The 18,608-nt window shown below is 42.4% G+C and overlaps 1 protein-coding gene across 6 annotated transcripts in view; it reads left to right on the top strand.

Moving 5' to 3' along the window:
* MIPEP (mitochondrial intermediate peptidase) overlaps nucleotides 1-17,903 on the top strand; it is a 190,736-nt gene extending 172,833 nt beyond the window's left edge. For 4 of the 6 annotated variants that reach the window (XM_034664986.1, XM_034664984.1, XM_011226792.3 and 1 more), the window contains one exon: nucleotides 17,562-17,821. In XM_034664986.1, the coding sequence (XP_034520877.1) occupies nucleotides 17,562-17,765 (204 nt within the window). In that variant the 3' untranslated portion in view covers nucleotides 17,766-17,821. Of the gene's footprint in view, nucleotides 1-17,561 lie in introns of all 6 variants that reach the window. The other 2 variants (XM_034664985.1, XM_002920661.4) reach the window with 2 other exon arrangements.
* Nucleotides 17,904-18,608: the final 705 nt, after the last annotated feature.

Here is an 18,608-nt window from a genome sequence, read left to right as displayed (position 1 = left end):
AAACAAGCCTCTTCGGTAAGAGTTTTGGTAATGGCACTACCACCTGTGGTTTGCCCCTTCCCCCCCAACTCCATTTGCCACATTTCCACACATTTATTCTGAGGACCATGAGAACGTACCGAGAGTATTTCCAAGGCAGGTAGTGACAAGATCAGATTTATGGTTTACAGTATCCACTGCCCGCTGAGGAGGGGCCGCGGTAAGGCTGGTTTGAATAGGCGCCTTGTTGTTGGCAGTAATCCTGGTGAGAGAGGAGGGCGACCAGCCCAGGAGAGTAGGTGGTCGGGATAAAAAGAGATTTTCTGATTGAAAACCATTTATGAAGTAAGAGTAGCTGGTCTTGGAATTGATTCTGCATGGAAGTAAGTAAGTGGGAGGGATGTCAAAGATGACTCCCAAGTCCCTCCTTTTGCTGCGGGAGAAGTGGTCATGCTCTTGAGGGCCACCGGGACTGGTTGATCAGATCCTCGGAGCAGTGGCCAACTAAAGTGTGATGTATTAAAAATGATATGAGAGAAACCTAGAACCAACAAGTAGGCCCATGGCCCCAAAACAGTTCAGCCCCCATGTGGAATTCAGCTTGAGAAGCTGCTGAGTCAAGGGGTTTTAATTCCAGAGTTACCGAAGGGACCTAGTACTGATTAGCTTCCTGAAGCCCTTCTTCCCAGACAGTCACAATGATGGGAAACCCACTTTGTCACAAGGCAAATTCATCCCACTCTGAGCTCTCATTGACAGGATGACACAAGTATTAAAATGGACTGAAAATATCGTATCTGCTTGAAAAGATTGATGTCTTGTTGACGCAGTGTCTTTAGGTAATGAGCATTGATACTTCATTTTTTTAAAATAACCTTATTACTAACCTAATAGGCCAAACGTGCTTAGCATGGGGCTTTACCGTTGGTGTTATTTGTACAGTACAAACATGACAGCAGGCAAGGAGCTGGAAGTCCTGTCCATCAGCAGAAGTACAGCTGATGTTTAAAAGTAAGAAAGCTACATAAGCAGTCATTGTTCAACACTAGCTTGATTGATTTTCCCAATTGTCAAAACGCATACGCAGTGACTTCAAGAGAAAAGGCAATTTCCATTGGTTTATGGCACTAAAAATGGGTTGTAGTTTCAGTTTTAAAAAACTTGCAGTTAACGTTTAATCGTGTCATCTGGTTAATCCCTCAACATTGCCACATACGGCACAGAGCTGCTAGGCCTAACACCGTATGAGCATAATAAATGCACGCAGGCTTTGGATGGTTATTCCTGTTTGTTTTTTGAATATGGCGCTTTGCTTTCTTTCTTTTTTTTTTTAATTAAGTGGGATATTCAAGGGAGAGATGAACAGAGGACAGGTTCTGTCTGATTTAGCCGACATCTGTGCCCCCTGGGCGTGTAGGGGCTCCGTGTGAATGAACGCCGGGATGTGCTCAAAAGCCGTGCTCTGTGGCGTAGGAGTGCCCACGCCGGACTGTATTTTACATTTGTGACTTGTAAGGCAGCCCCTCGGATATATTAAATACTAAAAGACAAGATGATTTAAAACTACTAGCATGCCAAGCAGAACTATGCTGTTCGAAATAAATCAGATGACTTTGAATGGGTTGCTCAAATGTTTAGAAATATAGATAATCTTTATTTCCGTCTTGTTGTCAGGCCTCCCCTCTCACCCTCTACCTCCTCACTCTGCTTTGTTTTGGTTTGTTTTTTTCCTAGCACATATTTACTTCCCGACACAATGTAACCTGTATTATTTCATTTATTGGTTTGTGGTCTATGCTGTCCAATGAACTGTAAGCTCCGTGAGAGGAGGGGGCCTGTTCTGCGCACTGCCATATCCTCAGCACCTGCAGTAGGCAGTAAAACAGTTTTAAATGAGCAAATCCATAAATATAAAAATATACTTAACAGGTGAAATATTTCTTGTGCCATAAAAAACGGGTGATTATTAGAAGATGAACAGGTTTTTATTCACCTTGTTTGAGAAGTTTTATATCACATAAATACTTCTAAGGGTTTTGTGGGCCCGAATATTTTTGCAAAGCTCTTTTCTAATGTAAAAGAATATATACAGTGAACATGTTCTGTTTTGTCACCTGCTTGCTCAGTGTCTCCCCTCTTCTCTGATTTCATGGCATCGTGTCTGCCCAGCTGTCCGGATATCAAGTTTGTCTTGGTCCTCCTGCCGCTCGTTCTAGCTTCCCCCTCCCCACTGCACCCACACCAGGACCCCAGCTTCACTGGCCTCAAGCCTTTTCTGGTCCAAGAGATTTCATCAGCAGGTCGAAGAGAGCTGTGGCTCCCATGTGAACACCGTCCATTTTGCTACCCAACATATTTTGTGTCCTTGGTGGAGCCTTTCCCCTAAACGGCACCTTTATTTATTACACTGTATGTAACCAGTGTGCTACAAAGATAGAATAAAATAGATCATTCCTTGTGCTTTAGAATTCCCATAACGCAAGACCAAGGCAGTGTGGTGAATGAATAGTTAGTTAAGAACTTGGCTTTAAAGTGGAAAATGCTTTCCCTACTGTGGGAGGTCAGAGATAAATTCTGCAACGTGATTGATGGCAATAAGTAGCGGGCTTTGTGAAAGAAGGTGAGTCAACTCTTGGGGCTTCATTATAGTAGGACCAACTCTAAGTAAAACTCTCCCTGGGGCCAAGTGGTCCCTGAGGCCTTGGCCTTCACCACCACCTCCCTCTGACGTCTCTTCCTCCTGCCGGCCACCTTGTGTGTGTTGGCTTCCTTGACCATTGGCTGTTAGCCACACCACCTTTGCCTAAGACTGAAGGAGCTGTCCCGAATTCTGTCTTTATTAAAACGTTCACTTTAATATCCTTAGGTTAGTGACCAGTAGATAATGTGATAGAATAAAAAAAAGTACTGTTGGTTGTCGATGATGTTAATTCATTTAAGCTTAGTGAATGTTTATTTAACACTGCTGACCAGGCACTTCAGGGACACAGAAATGAACAGGAATAATGCAGAGATCCTATTTTATGTGAGAGGTATAGCGTCCTGTCAGCTTTACAAAAAGGAGCCCCCGTGGGAGGTGGAATTGCGGAAAGGTGCCCAGTCGGGCTAAGCAGCCTGCACCAAAACACAGGCTGGGGGCCTGCAGGGTTCCTGGGTTTCAGCCACTCCTGCCCTCAGCGAGCCACCTTTGTATCGGGCACTGACTGGACAAGCAGCCTGAAAGGGGGTGTGCTGACAGTATAGACATGAGTCAATATAACAAGATGCTGACCCTCGGGAAAGCTCTACATACATGTTATGTTAATGGCACCACATCTGGGAATCTGCAGCCTGATTTCCCCACATGCTCTAACCAAAATATACCCACTCTAACCCCAGAGGCAGGTAGCATTCTGTAACGATCAGAGGCACCCACCCTTGGAAAAGCCACTCAGATTCTCTTTACTTATAAAAATACAAGGTCAGTATTTCAATGATACAGATAAACGGAAGAGAAAAGATGTGGGTGGTATAAGTGGAATGCCTTTATGGAAAGAGTGGCAGTTTTTTTACTTCTAAATAAATAACCTTTGGAGCACCGGGAATAACTAATTCCTGTGATCAAACATATCAAGCCGATAACTGCATGCTACTGTACCAGAAACTGGTGAGCATTTTGTATAATTTTTACAGTGTAGGGTAGTAGAAACTACATGACGAGTTGATTTCTTTACACCAGTAAGAGTAAGTCAGCCTTTACCAGGAAATGACCAATCTTTTCTTCTGTAAAACTTAACCCAGAAGCATTCACTATCCTTGGATTTTTTTTTCCTATTTCATTGTCAGTGTTCCACTGACTGAATTCAACAAAATAATTTTTGCTAGCAAAGAGGATGAAAAGCCCGTGAAGAAGTAACATTTAAACAGAATTTTAACTTTTTTTTCAGAATTTTCACTTTTAACCTGTCCATGTATACTACGTTATATATAAAATGTGCCATATCATATATATATATGTATATATACACACATATATATGTATACACACATACACACACACATACATAGGGCACTTTTCATTTCAGTACAATGCCTTGCTTGGGGTATTGATTATCAAACCATTGGCTAGAGTAGAGCACCTCTTATTAAACCCTGGGTGTCACAAGTTCCTGCCCAGATATTTCAGATAGTCCGTGTGCAGGAAGGAGACGTACTGGAAGTCACAATGAAAGTGTGTTAGAGGCAGGGGCCCCTGGGTCTGCCTTCAGCTCAGATCGTGATCCTAGGGTCCTGGGATCGAGCCCTGCATTGGGCTCCCTGCTCAGCGGGAGCCTGTTTCTCCCTCTGCCCCTCCCCCTGCTGGTGTTTTCTCTCTGTCAAGTAAATAAAGAAAATCTTTAAAAAAAAAAGTGTGTCAGATGTGGACGCAGACAGTATCTGTAAGGTACCTAACATTAATCTGCAGTGTGCGTTATCCCCACTTCACACATGGGGGAAGTAAAGCCTGGAGAAACTGAGTAACTCATGCAGTGTGCCAAGCTTTTAAATGGCCTCATCAGGATTTGACCCAGGCCGTCGTATCTTCAAAGCCCTTGGGGTGCTCACCGCATCTGCGAGCTCATGGCACTCCTCCCCTGCCCTCTTGGAGCTCTTGACTCTTGATACACTGTTTTTGTTGCTGTTTACTTTTGGTGAGTGGTGCTCGCTTTGGTCATCTTCTCTGAATCCCAGGAAGCTGTCATTCGCTACTTGCCGTGTAGATGTGATGGTGCCCTCTGCCAGTTGTGTAGTCATCTGAGACAGTGTCTCTGGAGTTTGGCTTTATTTGAGATGTGAGAGCCATTTTGTTCCCAAGTAAATAATTGTAGTAAACTCATTCCAGGAAGGACACCAGCAATTCCACTTTTAGATTAGATCAACTGTAACTACGTTCTAAAGGAATGCAGATAATATTCTTTCCGCTCTTTTTGATTGCTTAATGGAAATGTTATAAAATCTTCTTTAAAGATGGTCATTATAGATGGTGTTCTTAACATGTGGTTACAAATGTGTGCTTTTGGCAGTGGGCTAAAAACAGGTTAGAAAAGCAGATGTCATTTCCCCAAAGCCCTTGATCTAGATTCTTAGCTTGACACCCCAAGGCATCAAGCTTCAAGTGTGGAGCAAATTAGAAGCCCTAAGTTTCTTAGGCAGGACTGGGTGCTGAGGGACACTGGTGGATTTCCATCTAGCGAGCATACCAATAAAAGGTAAAATAATAGTAGTGGCAGAGATTTAGAGCGGATTTTAGTGGGACAGTTGAAATTGGCATTCGCTAACCAACTCTTGTTTGAAATGTTGCCAGAGAGAGTAGAGACAGGAAAATGTCTCTTGGTTTAACTGGATCATTTCCTGAAAGATTGTTTTACGAGGTATCTTCCAATGTTTATTTGAGGCTTTTCAACTCTCTCTAAGAGAAGCTTTCTCCTTTTGATGATTATGTAACATAACTAATAACGAAACTAGATCAAGGAACGATCAAGTCAAAACCTAATTTTCTTTTTTAATAGTTCATCTTGACATTTAAGTTTTATTTTTTAAAATAGAATAATCCCTTCTTAATCTCAGAGTGTTCACCTCTCAAGTATTTGCAAAGCATTATCAAGTTCTTTTTCTACCTCATCACACAGGGTAGGGGACGTCAAGTAACACATGTGTTGTTTTTAATCTTTCTTCTTACAGAACTAAAGGTATGTTTAGTTTGATTAAGCCGTAGGGTCAGGAGGATAGCTAAACTCCACTTATGTTTTCCTTTCAAGCAGTTTAAAGAAAACAGAGCTTTAAAAAATTCTCGAAATCTTAAATCACACACTCAAAATAATTGGAATTCTGGCCCCTCATTCCCCAGTGTCTTCCGTTCTGTGCACATGCTTTTATCACCTTAGGATAGGAATTTTGTCAAAACACCACGGTAGCCTCACATACTGATTTTCCTGAGACAACTAGTACTTTATGTTGGATATTAAGCAGTTATGACCAATTTCTACTGCTTTTATATTTCTGGAGTTGAGTGGCGGGGTGAGAGTAACAGCAGCAGCAACAACAAGAAGCATGAGAGCGGTAAGAAACTTCTAGAAACACCCGTGCAGTGTGTTTGCTGTCCCAGGTGCTCAGCTCGTCACCCTGGGTCACCTCATTGATGGCTCTGCATGGTCCTGCGGCCCTTACGTTGTTTACTGCCCAGGGTCACACCAGAGCAACTGGTGGAACCATGACGCACATTCAGGGTGCGCTGCTTATGTCTTAAACTTACTTTTCAGCTTATACTGGGAAGCTTTGGCTGTAGAAATGGTTGTGCGCGTCTTCTGCTGTATTTTCCCGCTTGTTCTTTTACAATGTTTGGCACCTGAGTTGCTTATCACAAACACACTGATGCTCAAGGAAGATACCGTTGGGTTCCCGGAGCAAGCTCTCACAGGGGACAGATGTTGGCGCCTGCTAACGAGCATTGATAAGGTATCAGCTGGCTTGCATGCAGTAAAGTGGTTCTGTAGGAAAATCAGATTTGTTGAGTGAGAACGCATGCATGCCCAGCAAGGTTGGGTACTTTACAACACACTCATTGGCAGCAGCTTTCTTTTCTTGCACGGTGTAATAGGAACAAATGAGGAAAGCATATCATGGAACCAGACTTAGAATTTAGTGGCTCCAGGATTATGACATCGTTTCAATAACAGAGATAAATGGCAACCGGGAATAATAGCCAAGTAAATAAAATCCCTAATCTTTGGCTTGTTTGGATATTTACTCAGCGTGGCCTCTGAAATAGCTGAGAGCTTTTTGGAAGAAAGAAATGGAAGAGAAGGGAGCACCTGCGTTCTCAAGGCTCAGACCTCCCTTTTGTAAATGCACTGATTTTTGAAGAGGGTGTGTACGTGTTTAATATGTGGGTGTGTTTGTTTAAGGAAGACATGGAGCTTCAAAAGGCAAAATGTTTTGTAACCCAGAAGTGTAATTGTAAATGGAATTATTACATCTGACGATGAAGTTAAAATAAACCAATTTGTAAACAGATCACGTATGTGGGGCTCAACTGGCTGGATCAGCTTCTATCCCGTAGGAAGCTCAGACACTCTGTGTCGATCCAGTCGGCCGCCCCATAGACGGAACCTCCCGTTTGACCAGAGACAGTAACCCAGCCTAGGGGGCAGTCGGGTTTCTTCAGTTCAAAGGAAGAAAGGAATTTCACTTTCTGGCTGGTACTCTGGTTTTCCCAGGAACTGATTGTAGATAGTGGGAATCCACCTTTAGAAAAAGGTGTGGGTAACCACAGCCTTGTAGCAGAGAAAAACTTCAAAGTAGGGAAGGTGAGCAATACAGTTGCCCTAGGCTTGGGAGAGACAAATCTGGAATGAGAGTTCTGATCTCGTAAAATTCACTTTAGACTTTTAAAACTGCCAGGGCAGCCTTGGTACTGTAACGCTTCATCACGCTGAGCTGCGTTTGGCACATAGAATTATTTCAGCGCACAAAAGAATAGCCATTTACTCTTATGATGGGTTTTTAGAGCTGGTAGTGGTGTTGGGAACACACAGACATGCCTTTTCACTCATTCCTAGATCTGGAGAGAGACTCTGCCTGTTGGCATATCCCCCTTATCGTTATGTTTGCTAACGGAGGCTGGAGGTGGCAGAGCCCGCTGACCGTCTGGGCAAAGCAAAGGCTTTGTACTTTGGGCCCTCTTCCTCATTGTTTTTTAAATTTGGTAAAGTGTAAATGATATAAAATTTACATTTTAGCCATTCTTAAATATGTGTTTCAGTGGCCTTCACAATGTTGTGTATTCACTATTCTGTGTAACCATTACCACTGTCCACTTCTAGAACTTTCCCATCATCCCAGTGATATCTTCTTAATAAACCTTTTTCTCACAGCTACTAATAAGGCAGAAAAATCTATCAATTTTAGTTGCATCTTTTGTTTCCGTCTTTTAGCAGATAAACAGTTATCTCCTAAAAAGCAGATGGCAAAAAGTAGAAAAAAGGAAAGCAAGCAATTCATTAGCTGGGGACTTAGCTTGTGATTGTGAGTTTGATGATCATATCCTAAATACTTAATCATAGACCAATGTTTTGGAATTCAGCTTGTGCAAATTAATAAATGAGTAGATAAACAACCTCATCCTTCAACTCGCTGAACTGGGAAGTAGGTTTTCATAAACCTTTGGATCTGGTTGTTACCGCTGTTGGTTATGGGGCCAATCTTTTTAAATTCTTATAGCAATCTAGCAAAGTAGACAACACTATGCCAATTTTATGATCTTCGAACATTGTATTACACTCTGACATTTTACCTTCATTCAGATTGCTCTTAGCAGAAGTGGGGTATAGGAAGTGAAGTGACTGGTCTCTTAAGCAGTTGATTATCTCAGGTAATCCCTCACCAAACCCTTGCTCTAACCATCAAGATACAGTACCGTGTTTAGAGGTGCCTCAAGTTTTGTTTAGAAAAGGAAGAATTTATCTTTCCTTTCTATCCCCCCTTGGTAACACTTCAAAGGAAAACTTTTGTGTAATCAGAAAAGGAGAATTACACTGAAATTTAAGTTATAAAATGCTGTGCTGAGGGGCGCCTGGGTGGCACAGCGGTTAAGCGTCTGCCTTCGGCTCAGGGCGTGATCCCGGCGTTGTGGGATCGAGCCCCACATCAGGCTCCTCCGCTATGAGCCTGCTTCTTCCTCTCCCACTCCCCCTGCTTGTGTTCCCTCTCTCGCTGGCTGTCTCTGTCTCTGTCAAATAAATAAATAAAATCTTTAAAAAAAAAATGCTGTGCTGAACCAGAAAATGTTCTGTTCAGCCTAAAATCCTAACCTGCGCATTGCCTCCAAGGCTGTTTATCAAACCACATGGTAGTGACTCTGCTGCTTCTGGTAGAGCAGGCGATGGTTCCAGTAGGGGGTCCCCAGGACATTTCTTTTTGGGAGCCTATAGCTTTTCTTGGTCCACCAGTCTGACCCTTAAATAAATGAGATCTGTAGGTCTTAACTATAAACTTGACTGATATAATTTAAAGCAAGTACCAGTGTCTAGAATGTAAGATTATGATTGGCCTTTAGCTTGGGTTTAACAGAACTGCTGAGTTATTTGTCCCTGGCCATTCTTGGGCTCTGAACGTCTGGCCAGTCCCATAGATAGCAGGCCTACATCGACCCAAATATGTAACACCCAGGCCTCAGCTCTCCTGGGCAGCTTTGGTCACACATCCAATCTACAAACTTTCATTGCACCATTGAAACCCACAAATGTAAGAGCGATTTTTCCCCTTGGTTCTGCAAGGAAAAAACCAGCTTCAGGAGGACCCAAAAACTACTGAGACAATCCCACCCTGCTTCTTAGCAGACCTCCCATCACACTCCTCCCACACCTGGCCAAGACGGTGAGGCAGAGGAATGCTTGTGTTTCCTCTTTGGCCAGGAATACCCTTCTTTCTTCCCCAGTGAACTTGGAGAGAGGAAATCCGACATAAAGCTTGCTGTATATCACTCAGACTTTATAAGTCTGAGGAAAGACAGAGTCATTTAAATGAAAAAAATATTACCTGTTCAAGCTCTGGGTCTAGAAAGTTGATCCTTAATCAAACAAAAATATCAGTGTCCCCAGGCGTCCCTTTTAATAACTTGTGAACTGATCTTTTTATCAACTGGGAATCTTCTTGAAAAAAATAGAACCAAGTCTGGCTTATCAAAGCAGAAAGTTTTGGAACAATATGGAGGTAGCTACAAAAATCAAAGCGAGAAGTCCCAGCAGGGCCCAGAAAGAGCAGCTTCCCCGTCTCAGGAGAAGGAACGGACGGAGTCTTCAGGTGCTCGTGCCACGGTGGGCCCCCGACTCAATCACTCCCTCCTTTGCACCAATTCTGTACCTTATATACACCTTTGTTCTACATTAACTTTATGTATTTCCATGGTTTTCTCCCCAAATAATGAACTGGTCAAGAACAGAAATAATGTCCCACTCATACCCATGTGCCTTGTGTCTTTCGCACACAGTGCTTGGCACACAGGCACTCGGAACATTTAATTTTTTGTAAATGTTTGAACAGACTTTCCATCTTACTTTTAAAAAATTTTCTTAAAGATTTATTTATTTGAGAGAGAGAGTGCGTGAGCACGAGCAGTGGGGAGGGGCAGAGGCAGAGGGAGAAGCGGACTCCCCACTGAGCAGGGGGCCCAATGTGGGGCTGGATCCCAGGACCCTGAGATCATGACCTGAGCCAAAGGCAGACGCTTAACGGACTGAGCCCCCCAGGCACCCAGACTCTCTGTCTTAAATGGAGTAGGGCATGGCTATGGTTCTCTTCACTGCCATGGTATGTGGGGCTCAGCAGTCAGGTGGGGCGTCCTTTCTGCACCTCTTAAAGGAGGGAGCTTGCCACGTCAACCTCAGCAACATCCGGCACCTTCTCCACTATGAATCACCCTCGGATGACTCCATTTTCACAGAATTCATGATGTGCTTGCTGACCACTGGCTCCTATAGTGACTTCCTGGTCTTTTTCCTGGAGAAGGAGACCCAGCTGCACCCTCTGGGCTCCTAGTGACTGAGGTCTGATGTAGTTGTCAAGCTCAGAACAGTCAGAACTGTACACTCTCAAATATGTTCTGAGCTGTCCTCACGAGAGAGTCAATAAACACAAAGTGCTCTTGCTCAGGGAGTTGCTAGCGAGCAAAATACACTCTGCTCCCTTTTCTAAAATAAAAACCCTGCCGCCAACCCCTGAAGCACGCCCCCCATCTGGGAGACCTCTCGAGCAAGGCCAGTCACGGTGTCACGCTCCTCCCACAGCTCCGTGCCTTATGGCAGCTTCCCTTCTGGCCTCCTCCTCCGCCCCCAGATTTTCAGAGTATTTTCATGCCAAATCCACTTGATCCTTTTAGGTGCTTTTCCAGCCAGCTGTGTCCTCTCTCTTGAGGCTTGGTAATCATAACTTTGAATAGCGTCCCAAACAAATCCTACTTTTGTTTCCTAAGATTGTTTCCCATTTCGCTTGAGAAACAAATATCTTTTAGTTAAATAGAAAATGAAGACATCTTTCTTGCCCCATACTTTTCGAGTTATGGTTGCCAGTGGAGAGAAACCCGATCTCATTTTCCACTTTACTCAGTTTCCACATGTCTGTCTGGGCTGTGGTTCTCACACTTCATCAGGGTCAGCGACTGCTGAGCCCACTCCCAGTTCCTGATGAGTTAGGCCCGGGGGTCCAGACACAACATTTGTATTTCTAGCAGGTTCCCAGGTGATACCCATGATGTTCGTCGGAGAATTACTCTCCTAGAACATATATTTCTATAAAATAGATTCTTAGTCATGTTTATATACAGTATATATACTCTGTCTTCCTAATAAATAGTTAAGTGATTTTTTTTGCCTGCCTTCAGTTGGCTTTAGGCACTCTGATCCTCAGTGAGTGAGTGAGTGAGTGGTTGAAAGAAAAAACCCTTACAGAGATTTTTTTTTTCTAGTTACTTCAGTTGCCCTTCTTTGCTCTCACTAAAGTTTGGTCACACTCAACCACAGTTTCATTGGATTGGGCACCCTTGCTTGGTGTTCAGCAATATAGGAAATGGACCCAAAGAGGGGATGTAACTATTCTACTTCTCTTCAAAGCTCCAAATTATTCTAATGTTTTAAGGGCCCCAGTCATTTCCTGTATTCTTGAGGTGCTTGGTAGAAGGGGCCAGAATAAGAGTCTGTCTTGTCTTAGAGGCATAATCACACTGCCAACCAGGTGCCCTGTCGTGTTCTCAAAGAATTGTATTAGTTGCACATCCAGATGGGCACTCAGGAGGTTAAGGAGTTCCCGCCAAGAATGTGTGGATATTTAAATGATGGTCTGGTTAGATTATGTATTACGTATCACAGACTAACAGGGCGTGAACTTGCAGCTTTGTACGCATATACAACTCATCCTGGAGCCGACAAAATCCGTTCTTGGTAAAAGCATAGAAATAGGCATAGTTGGGGGCCCCTTAAACACGTAAGGGCTTCTGTTTGCAAGGGGTTACCACAGATTCTTGGAGGCCACCCAGAAAACATCCTTAGGTGCAGAGCTCCTGGCTACTTTTTTCTGCCAGTATCATGCCTACAGCTACAGCGGCAGCCAAGTGTGGCCGAGCATCGTGCCCGGAGAGGAAGGGCCATTTTCCTGGCCCCAGCTCTACAGCAGGGCATGCTCCCCGTGTTCTCTGTGCTCTACCTCCATGCACAGTTAAGTAGTTGTGACTGGGGGTGAAGTGTCCTCAGTAGCACCAAAACCCACCTGCCCCCAAAACAATGGACATTGTGGCTCTGTTTCCAAGGCAGTAAGGGGACAGTAAATAAGTTGGGTCCATATAGCCATGGGTGGCATCAGGAAGCTATCAGACTCTCCCCCACCCCTCAGAGAATATCTCCACACAGGCAGGTTTTGTCATAATTGAGATGCTGATGTTGAAATATGGACCCTTTTAGAATGTGGTGTTTTGCAAAATTCTAGGGCCTGAGGCAATATATCACAGTTGTCTGGGAGCATGGGCTCTGGCACCTGCCTTCTAGGGTTCAACGAAAAAAGTAGGAGTTGTGTGACCTCTCTCTGCTCTGTTTTCTTACTTCTGAGATAGTTTCCTCACAGGTGTGTTTTAGCACAGTGCCTGGCGCCCAGTGAATGCTCAGCAGATAACTGCCATTATCACTTTGTTGTTGGTTTTCCCATAAGCCCTTTCTAGACCAGCTCTGGGGGTGGGGGTCAGGTCCTCCTGCCTGGTATCTTTATCTTTATTTCCAGCTCTGTGCCAGTTGGCACTAGAAAGAAGGCACATAGTATGACTTGGAAACCCTTATTGCTTCAAGAGTCAATCTTAGAATCCTTTTGATATCATAATTTATTATAGTCAGGCCCAGCATAATTGCCCTCGTACTTCAAGGTTATGAAACATGCTAGTTTGAGCAGAGCAGTCGAGACGAAAGTGTTCTGGCTTGTACCAACTTTTATTAGCCCATTTGCCTCTCAGGTAAAATGAGGAGAAAAATAAATTAAATCGTCATTCTTCAACTACTCATTATACATTCTCTCTTCCTCTAGGACAAGTATGAAACTCAACTACCTCTTTTCCTTTTTGTGAACTAATATGTACAATGTCTGTCCTAATGCACTTTTGTCTTTCGTACATTGCTGTCAACGCTTTTTGGAGTTGTGCAATATCAGTCATTTTGGCAACATCAGTCTGTCTCCCCCCCCGCCCCAAATTAGGTGACTTTCACAGTGAAATATGTTTGTAAATTCCAGCCACTTTTGGACTTAACAGCCCCAAGCTGGCTTCCAGGGGCTCCCAAGAAACTGCGGGTCTAATCATCACCCTCTAAGATTAAGACTTGAAGACAAAGGGGACATCTTTGTCAGCTTCTTAAACAAATCAAAGAGTTCCTGGAATTTTTTTGACCATACACACATATAAAAGCTAATTTCAATTTTTCTGACTTGGGGAACTGCCTGAAAACACTGCATTTTTCTTTTAATTCGCTGTGTAGAAGTTAGTTCATGTTGACACTTGCAGAACATTTAAATCTAATTAAAGCAAGGATACCATGACAATATGCCAAGAGAAATCTTGCCTCGGGAGCTATTCTTTATCCCTTTGGGTCTTGATTTCCTCTTTTGGGGACCTTCATCTTTAGCAGTCACATGATGTACAAAATTACCAAACCATTTACTGCTGACCAGATTTGACTTAAAAATACCAAGAGTTGGGGCGCCTGGGTGGCACAGCGGTTAAGTGTCTGCCTTCGGCTCAGGGCGTGATCCCGGCGTTATGGGATCGAGCCCCACATCATGCTCTTCCGCTAGGAGCCTGCTTCTTCCTCTCCTGCTCCCCCTGCTTGTGTTCCCTCTCTCGCTGGCTGTCTCTATCTCTGTCGAATAAATAAATCTTTAAAAAAAAATACCAAGAGTGTGTATGTTTTTAAAAGCTTTTGCTGTGGCCACGATTGCTGTTCTCTGAGATGCAGGCATGGTTGAGGATGGGAAATTGGAGAAGGACGTGTGCTAGTTAGGTCCGTGTCCCGAGAAGGACAGAGCAAGTTCATATTTATATTGGAAGTTCGTCGAGTTAAAATGAACCGCTTCAAAGGGGCAAGAGGCCATGCTTAACTGAATAGGTTGGCTCTGAATAGACGGGTTTTACCTTCTGACAGTTCCAGGCATTTAATTATAAATGACCAGTCATTTAATTATAGAATGTTGCACATACTAAAAGGAAGAAAAGGCTGTAACAGGTTAACACATTTGATGCCACGTTTAAGTGTTTCCCCTACAGCTGTCCCTGCATTAAGAAACTTTGCATGAAAGCTGATTTATTAATCAGTGTGCTTATACTTCAGCAATAGCCTACATCTAAAGGAGCCCATGGGAAATGTGCTACACTAGCGATCATCAAAGACCCAGCATTTCTATCCTTTAGTGACACAGCTGGGTCAGAGGAAAGCCCTTCCTACACCCATAGAAATTATTTTACTGTGAAAAGAAAATTGTGTTTTGAACTTCCGTGTTGTAAATAAAGGCAGAACAATGATATTATCTTGCAGTAACTGCTCCTTATTTCTCAGATCATTCCTGATTGGAGATAGTAGAATTTGAACTTGAATGAGGATGAAAATATTTTGGTCCACAGTTGAAAATATTACAATATTCTTATTGTTCTTAACTACTCCAGGTCTAGTTAGTGGCTCATGAGTGTGTGTTTGGAGCTGCTGTTTTTATGTCCACCACACAAGCCAGTCCTTGGGCAGTTTCCCACGCGCTCGCTTTCACTGCTGGGAATGACCATGTCCGTGTGTCCCGTCTGGGGCCTGCCCCTGAGCTCTCTGTTCTCACTGCTAACTGAGGCCTGGTGGCCCCCACCTGGAACACCCCCCAGCACCTAAACGTGACAAGCTATTGGTTTCCATCCAGCGCTGTAGCTCAGTTACCTTCCCATCCTGGTCACTCTGGTTCCAAACCTTACAGTCTCCACAAAACATGTCTCCCAGAGCCTCCTCCAGCTTTCCTCCAGCCCCACCAGACCACTTCATGGTCAGTATACATCCTGCCTTTTCCCACCTTGGTGCCTTTCTGCATGGTCTTCTTCACCTGGAGAGCCCTAATTTGAACCCAAATCTTCTCCGTCCTTCAAGTTTCTACTCAGATCCCAACCCTCCACACAGCCTTCTGAATCTCTCATCAGAATTCATCTTCCACCTTCTCTTCTCCGACCAGTTACACTTTGTATGCTGTTACACCCACAGTTGATTTTTTTTCCCAAAAGTTTTATGTTGAACATTTTCAGGCATTCAGAGAAGTTGAGTGAATAGCACAGTAAACACTCATATATTTGCCATTTAGATTTTACAGTGAACATTTTGTTGTCTTTGTCACACATCCAGCCATCCGTTCCTCCATCAGCCCATTAATCTATCGTGTATGCATATTATATATATAATATATGTAATTTTACAAAGTACATGTCAGACAGCAGTACATTTTACCCCAGACATTTTTATATGCATATTTGTTTGCTTTTCTTTTTTAGATAAAATTTATATACGGTGAAATGCATAAATCTTTACTGTGCCACTTAATGAATTCTGACGCAAGTATGCACCTTCATAACCAACCACTATCCACATATACAACATTACCATCACACCAGAAAGTTCGCTAGTGTCCCTTCTCAGTCGATTGTCATCTCCACTCCCAAACAGCATCCACTGTTCTGATGTTTTTTCACCACAGATTAGTTGGGCCCACTTTGGATTTCCTATAAATGAAATCAAACAGGATGTACTCCCCTGTGTAAGACTTTTTGAGATTCATCCATGTTGTTGCACATATCAGTGGGTGGTTCTTTTTGTTGCTGAGTGATATATCATTTAACAAATAAACCATGTATGTTTATCCATATCCTGTTCAGAGAAACTTGTGTTGTTTCCAGTTTTGGGTTGTAAAGTCCTTTTTTGTTGACATACCTTCACTTCCCTCAGGTAAATACCTAGGAGGAAATTGCTGGGTCATAGGGTAGGTATGAGCTTAGTTTTATAAGAAACCACTAGATCTTTTTCTAAAGTGGTTGTACCATTTCACCCTTCCACCACTGATGTGTGACAATGCAGGCTGGCCCACAGCCTTGCCTATATTTGATCTTTGTCATTTTAGCCATTCTGGTGGGTGTGTTGTGGTGTCTCATCGTGGTTTCAGTTTTCTTTTCCCAGATGACAGTGATGTTGTATCTTCTCAGTGCCTGTTAGTTGTGTTTATTTGGTTGTCTTCTTTCATGAAAGGTCCACCCAAATCTTTTGTCCATTTTAAATTTTTTAAAATTCTTTTTATGATAAGTTGAGGGAATCCTTTATATATTTTGGATACCAATCCAATATGAGATATATATTATGTTGAGTATTTTCTCCCATTCTGTCATTTACCTATTCATTTTCTTCATTGTTTCTTTTAAAGAATAGAAGTTTCTTATTTTGATGAAATCTAATATTGCAGGGTTTTTTTCTCTTATGGTTATTACTTTCTTGTACTAAGAAACCTTTGCTTACCTCAAAGTCACAAAGGTATTTTCTTCAACATGCTTCATAATTTTAGCTTTTACAGTTAGTCATATTGTGACTTAGCCTGTTTGTCTTTGACTGACCTGGCCTGATCCTTTACACACAGCAAATTCTCAAGGTATATTGTATTGAATTGCATTAAAGATTGAGATGGTAATAGAGGACTCTGGCAATCTTTTAATGTCTCCGTGTTGGAATGAGTTTTATGAGATCCACCACCAAGTTAAATGCCAGTGTACAGAGCACTGTCCACCCCTTGAGTTAGTGTCATCTGCCAAGAATATAGGTCAAGGCAACAGAATATTCGTCTTTGGCTTTTTTGGAATGAAGAGTAGAGATAGATTTAGCTTTTCACTGAATTACGAATATGTGCTAGACACATGCCTCATTGTTTTCTACTACATTTTCTTGTTTTATTTTGATAGCCACCTTGAATGTTAGATGAGGAAATCTGAGTACCAGAGATTTTTAACTGACTTCCTCATTACCCAGTTAGAAAGTTGCAAAGCTAGTAGTTCTCCAAAATAGGAAAATCTGGAGGAAAGCCAATAACTTGATTCTGATACAAGATTTCCACAAAAGAATAACATTTGATTGATTTTAAAGTGTATGGAACTTGATAATAAAACTTGATAAACAACTAAACCTATTAAATTCAGAACCAATGCGCTCAAAGATAACTAAAAATTTACCTTCTAACATCACTCTAAGTATATAGTAATAGCTGCAATATAAAAACTCCTGGGAAATGAATTTGGTCCTAAATCTCTATGTTAACTGCTGACTAGATAGTAAAAATATATTAAAATCATAAATAGCCTCAGGGTCTACCCACTGCCCAAGAATTTTTTTCACTCATGACTTCTTATAATCTTTACATAGGCAGGTCATACAAGCTCCCATTTCAAAAAGCCAGAACGTTCCCCTCGTGTATAGTGTCTTTGTCCCTCTTTATTGTCTGCAGGTGGATGTGCTGGCTGATCTTTTCTTTGTTTGCAGGTATGCTTCAGAAGTGCCCTTCTGTTGATGACTTTGTCAGTGCCCTTGTTTCCGACTTGGATCCGGACTTTGAAACTTTCCTCATGGATTCTGAGTGATGGAAGTACCTTGGCTCTTTTAAATCAAGGTCGTGTAGATATGAACTTTGTTGTAAATGCTACAGCTGTGAACACTTGTTTTGGATTTCAGTATTCACTTTTGTAATAACTTCTGAAAACCCTTAACTGATGGAACTTGGAATAAATAATTTGTTTTAATTATGCTGGCTTTTAGCCTGTTTGGCAGATTTTTGAACATATGGAAATCCACTCAGTGTGCTAATAAAAACTAGAGCCTTGTGTTGTTAAATTCAAGGTATGGGCACTTCCTTAAGCCAACCAGTCTCCTGTTGAACTTTTCCCCTTGCATCGATCTCTAATTGGTTGAATTAGAGACTCAATTAAAAGCAAACTTACTTTAGTTTGAAACAGTCTTCGGGAGAGTTACACAATATAGTCCTTTTGAATGATTACCATTGGAAAATGCGCTTGGAGGAAGTGTGGTTCCCAGAGTACTTATAGTTGACTGCACTGAGTTGCTCTGCGTGCTTAGACTACACAGATGAACTCAGAACAGAGAGGACTTGAAATTGTGCTTTTGTGGCTTGATTACGAATGTACAAAGATAAGTGCAATTAACAAGTGACGTGCCAAGATCCAGCATAAATGAGGAAAGGGGGATTCATACTGTGTCTGACTTCATCCTGAACCCATCTGCTTTTCATTCTTGCATATCGTATCACTGTGTGTTAATAATAGAAAAGAAATTCTTCAGTGTGGTTTTCCCACCATCAAAGTCAAGAATTTATTTATAGACTTTAGCTTAAAATGACATCTGCTAGCAGCCTCTTCGACTTCTCACTAAATGACCAAAGATGGTGCAAAAAGGCCAGATTTGAAATCGCCACAACTAGGACACATGTCCAGACAATGCACAGGATCTGGAGGAATTTCTACAATCCCAGAAAGAGATGAGACCAGATGAAGAAATGTCAGTGACCCAGGCATG

This window comes from Ailuropoda melanoleuca, chromosome 7 (assembly GCF_002007445.2).
Source record: "Ailuropoda melanoleuca isolate Jingjing chromosome 7, ASM200744v2, whole genome shotgun sequence".
Taxonomy (NCBI): Eukaryota; Metazoa; Chordata; class Mammalia; order Carnivora; family Ursidae; genus Ailuropoda; species Ailuropoda melanoleuca.
This window is presented reverse-complemented; position numbering and strand designations above follow the sequence as displayed.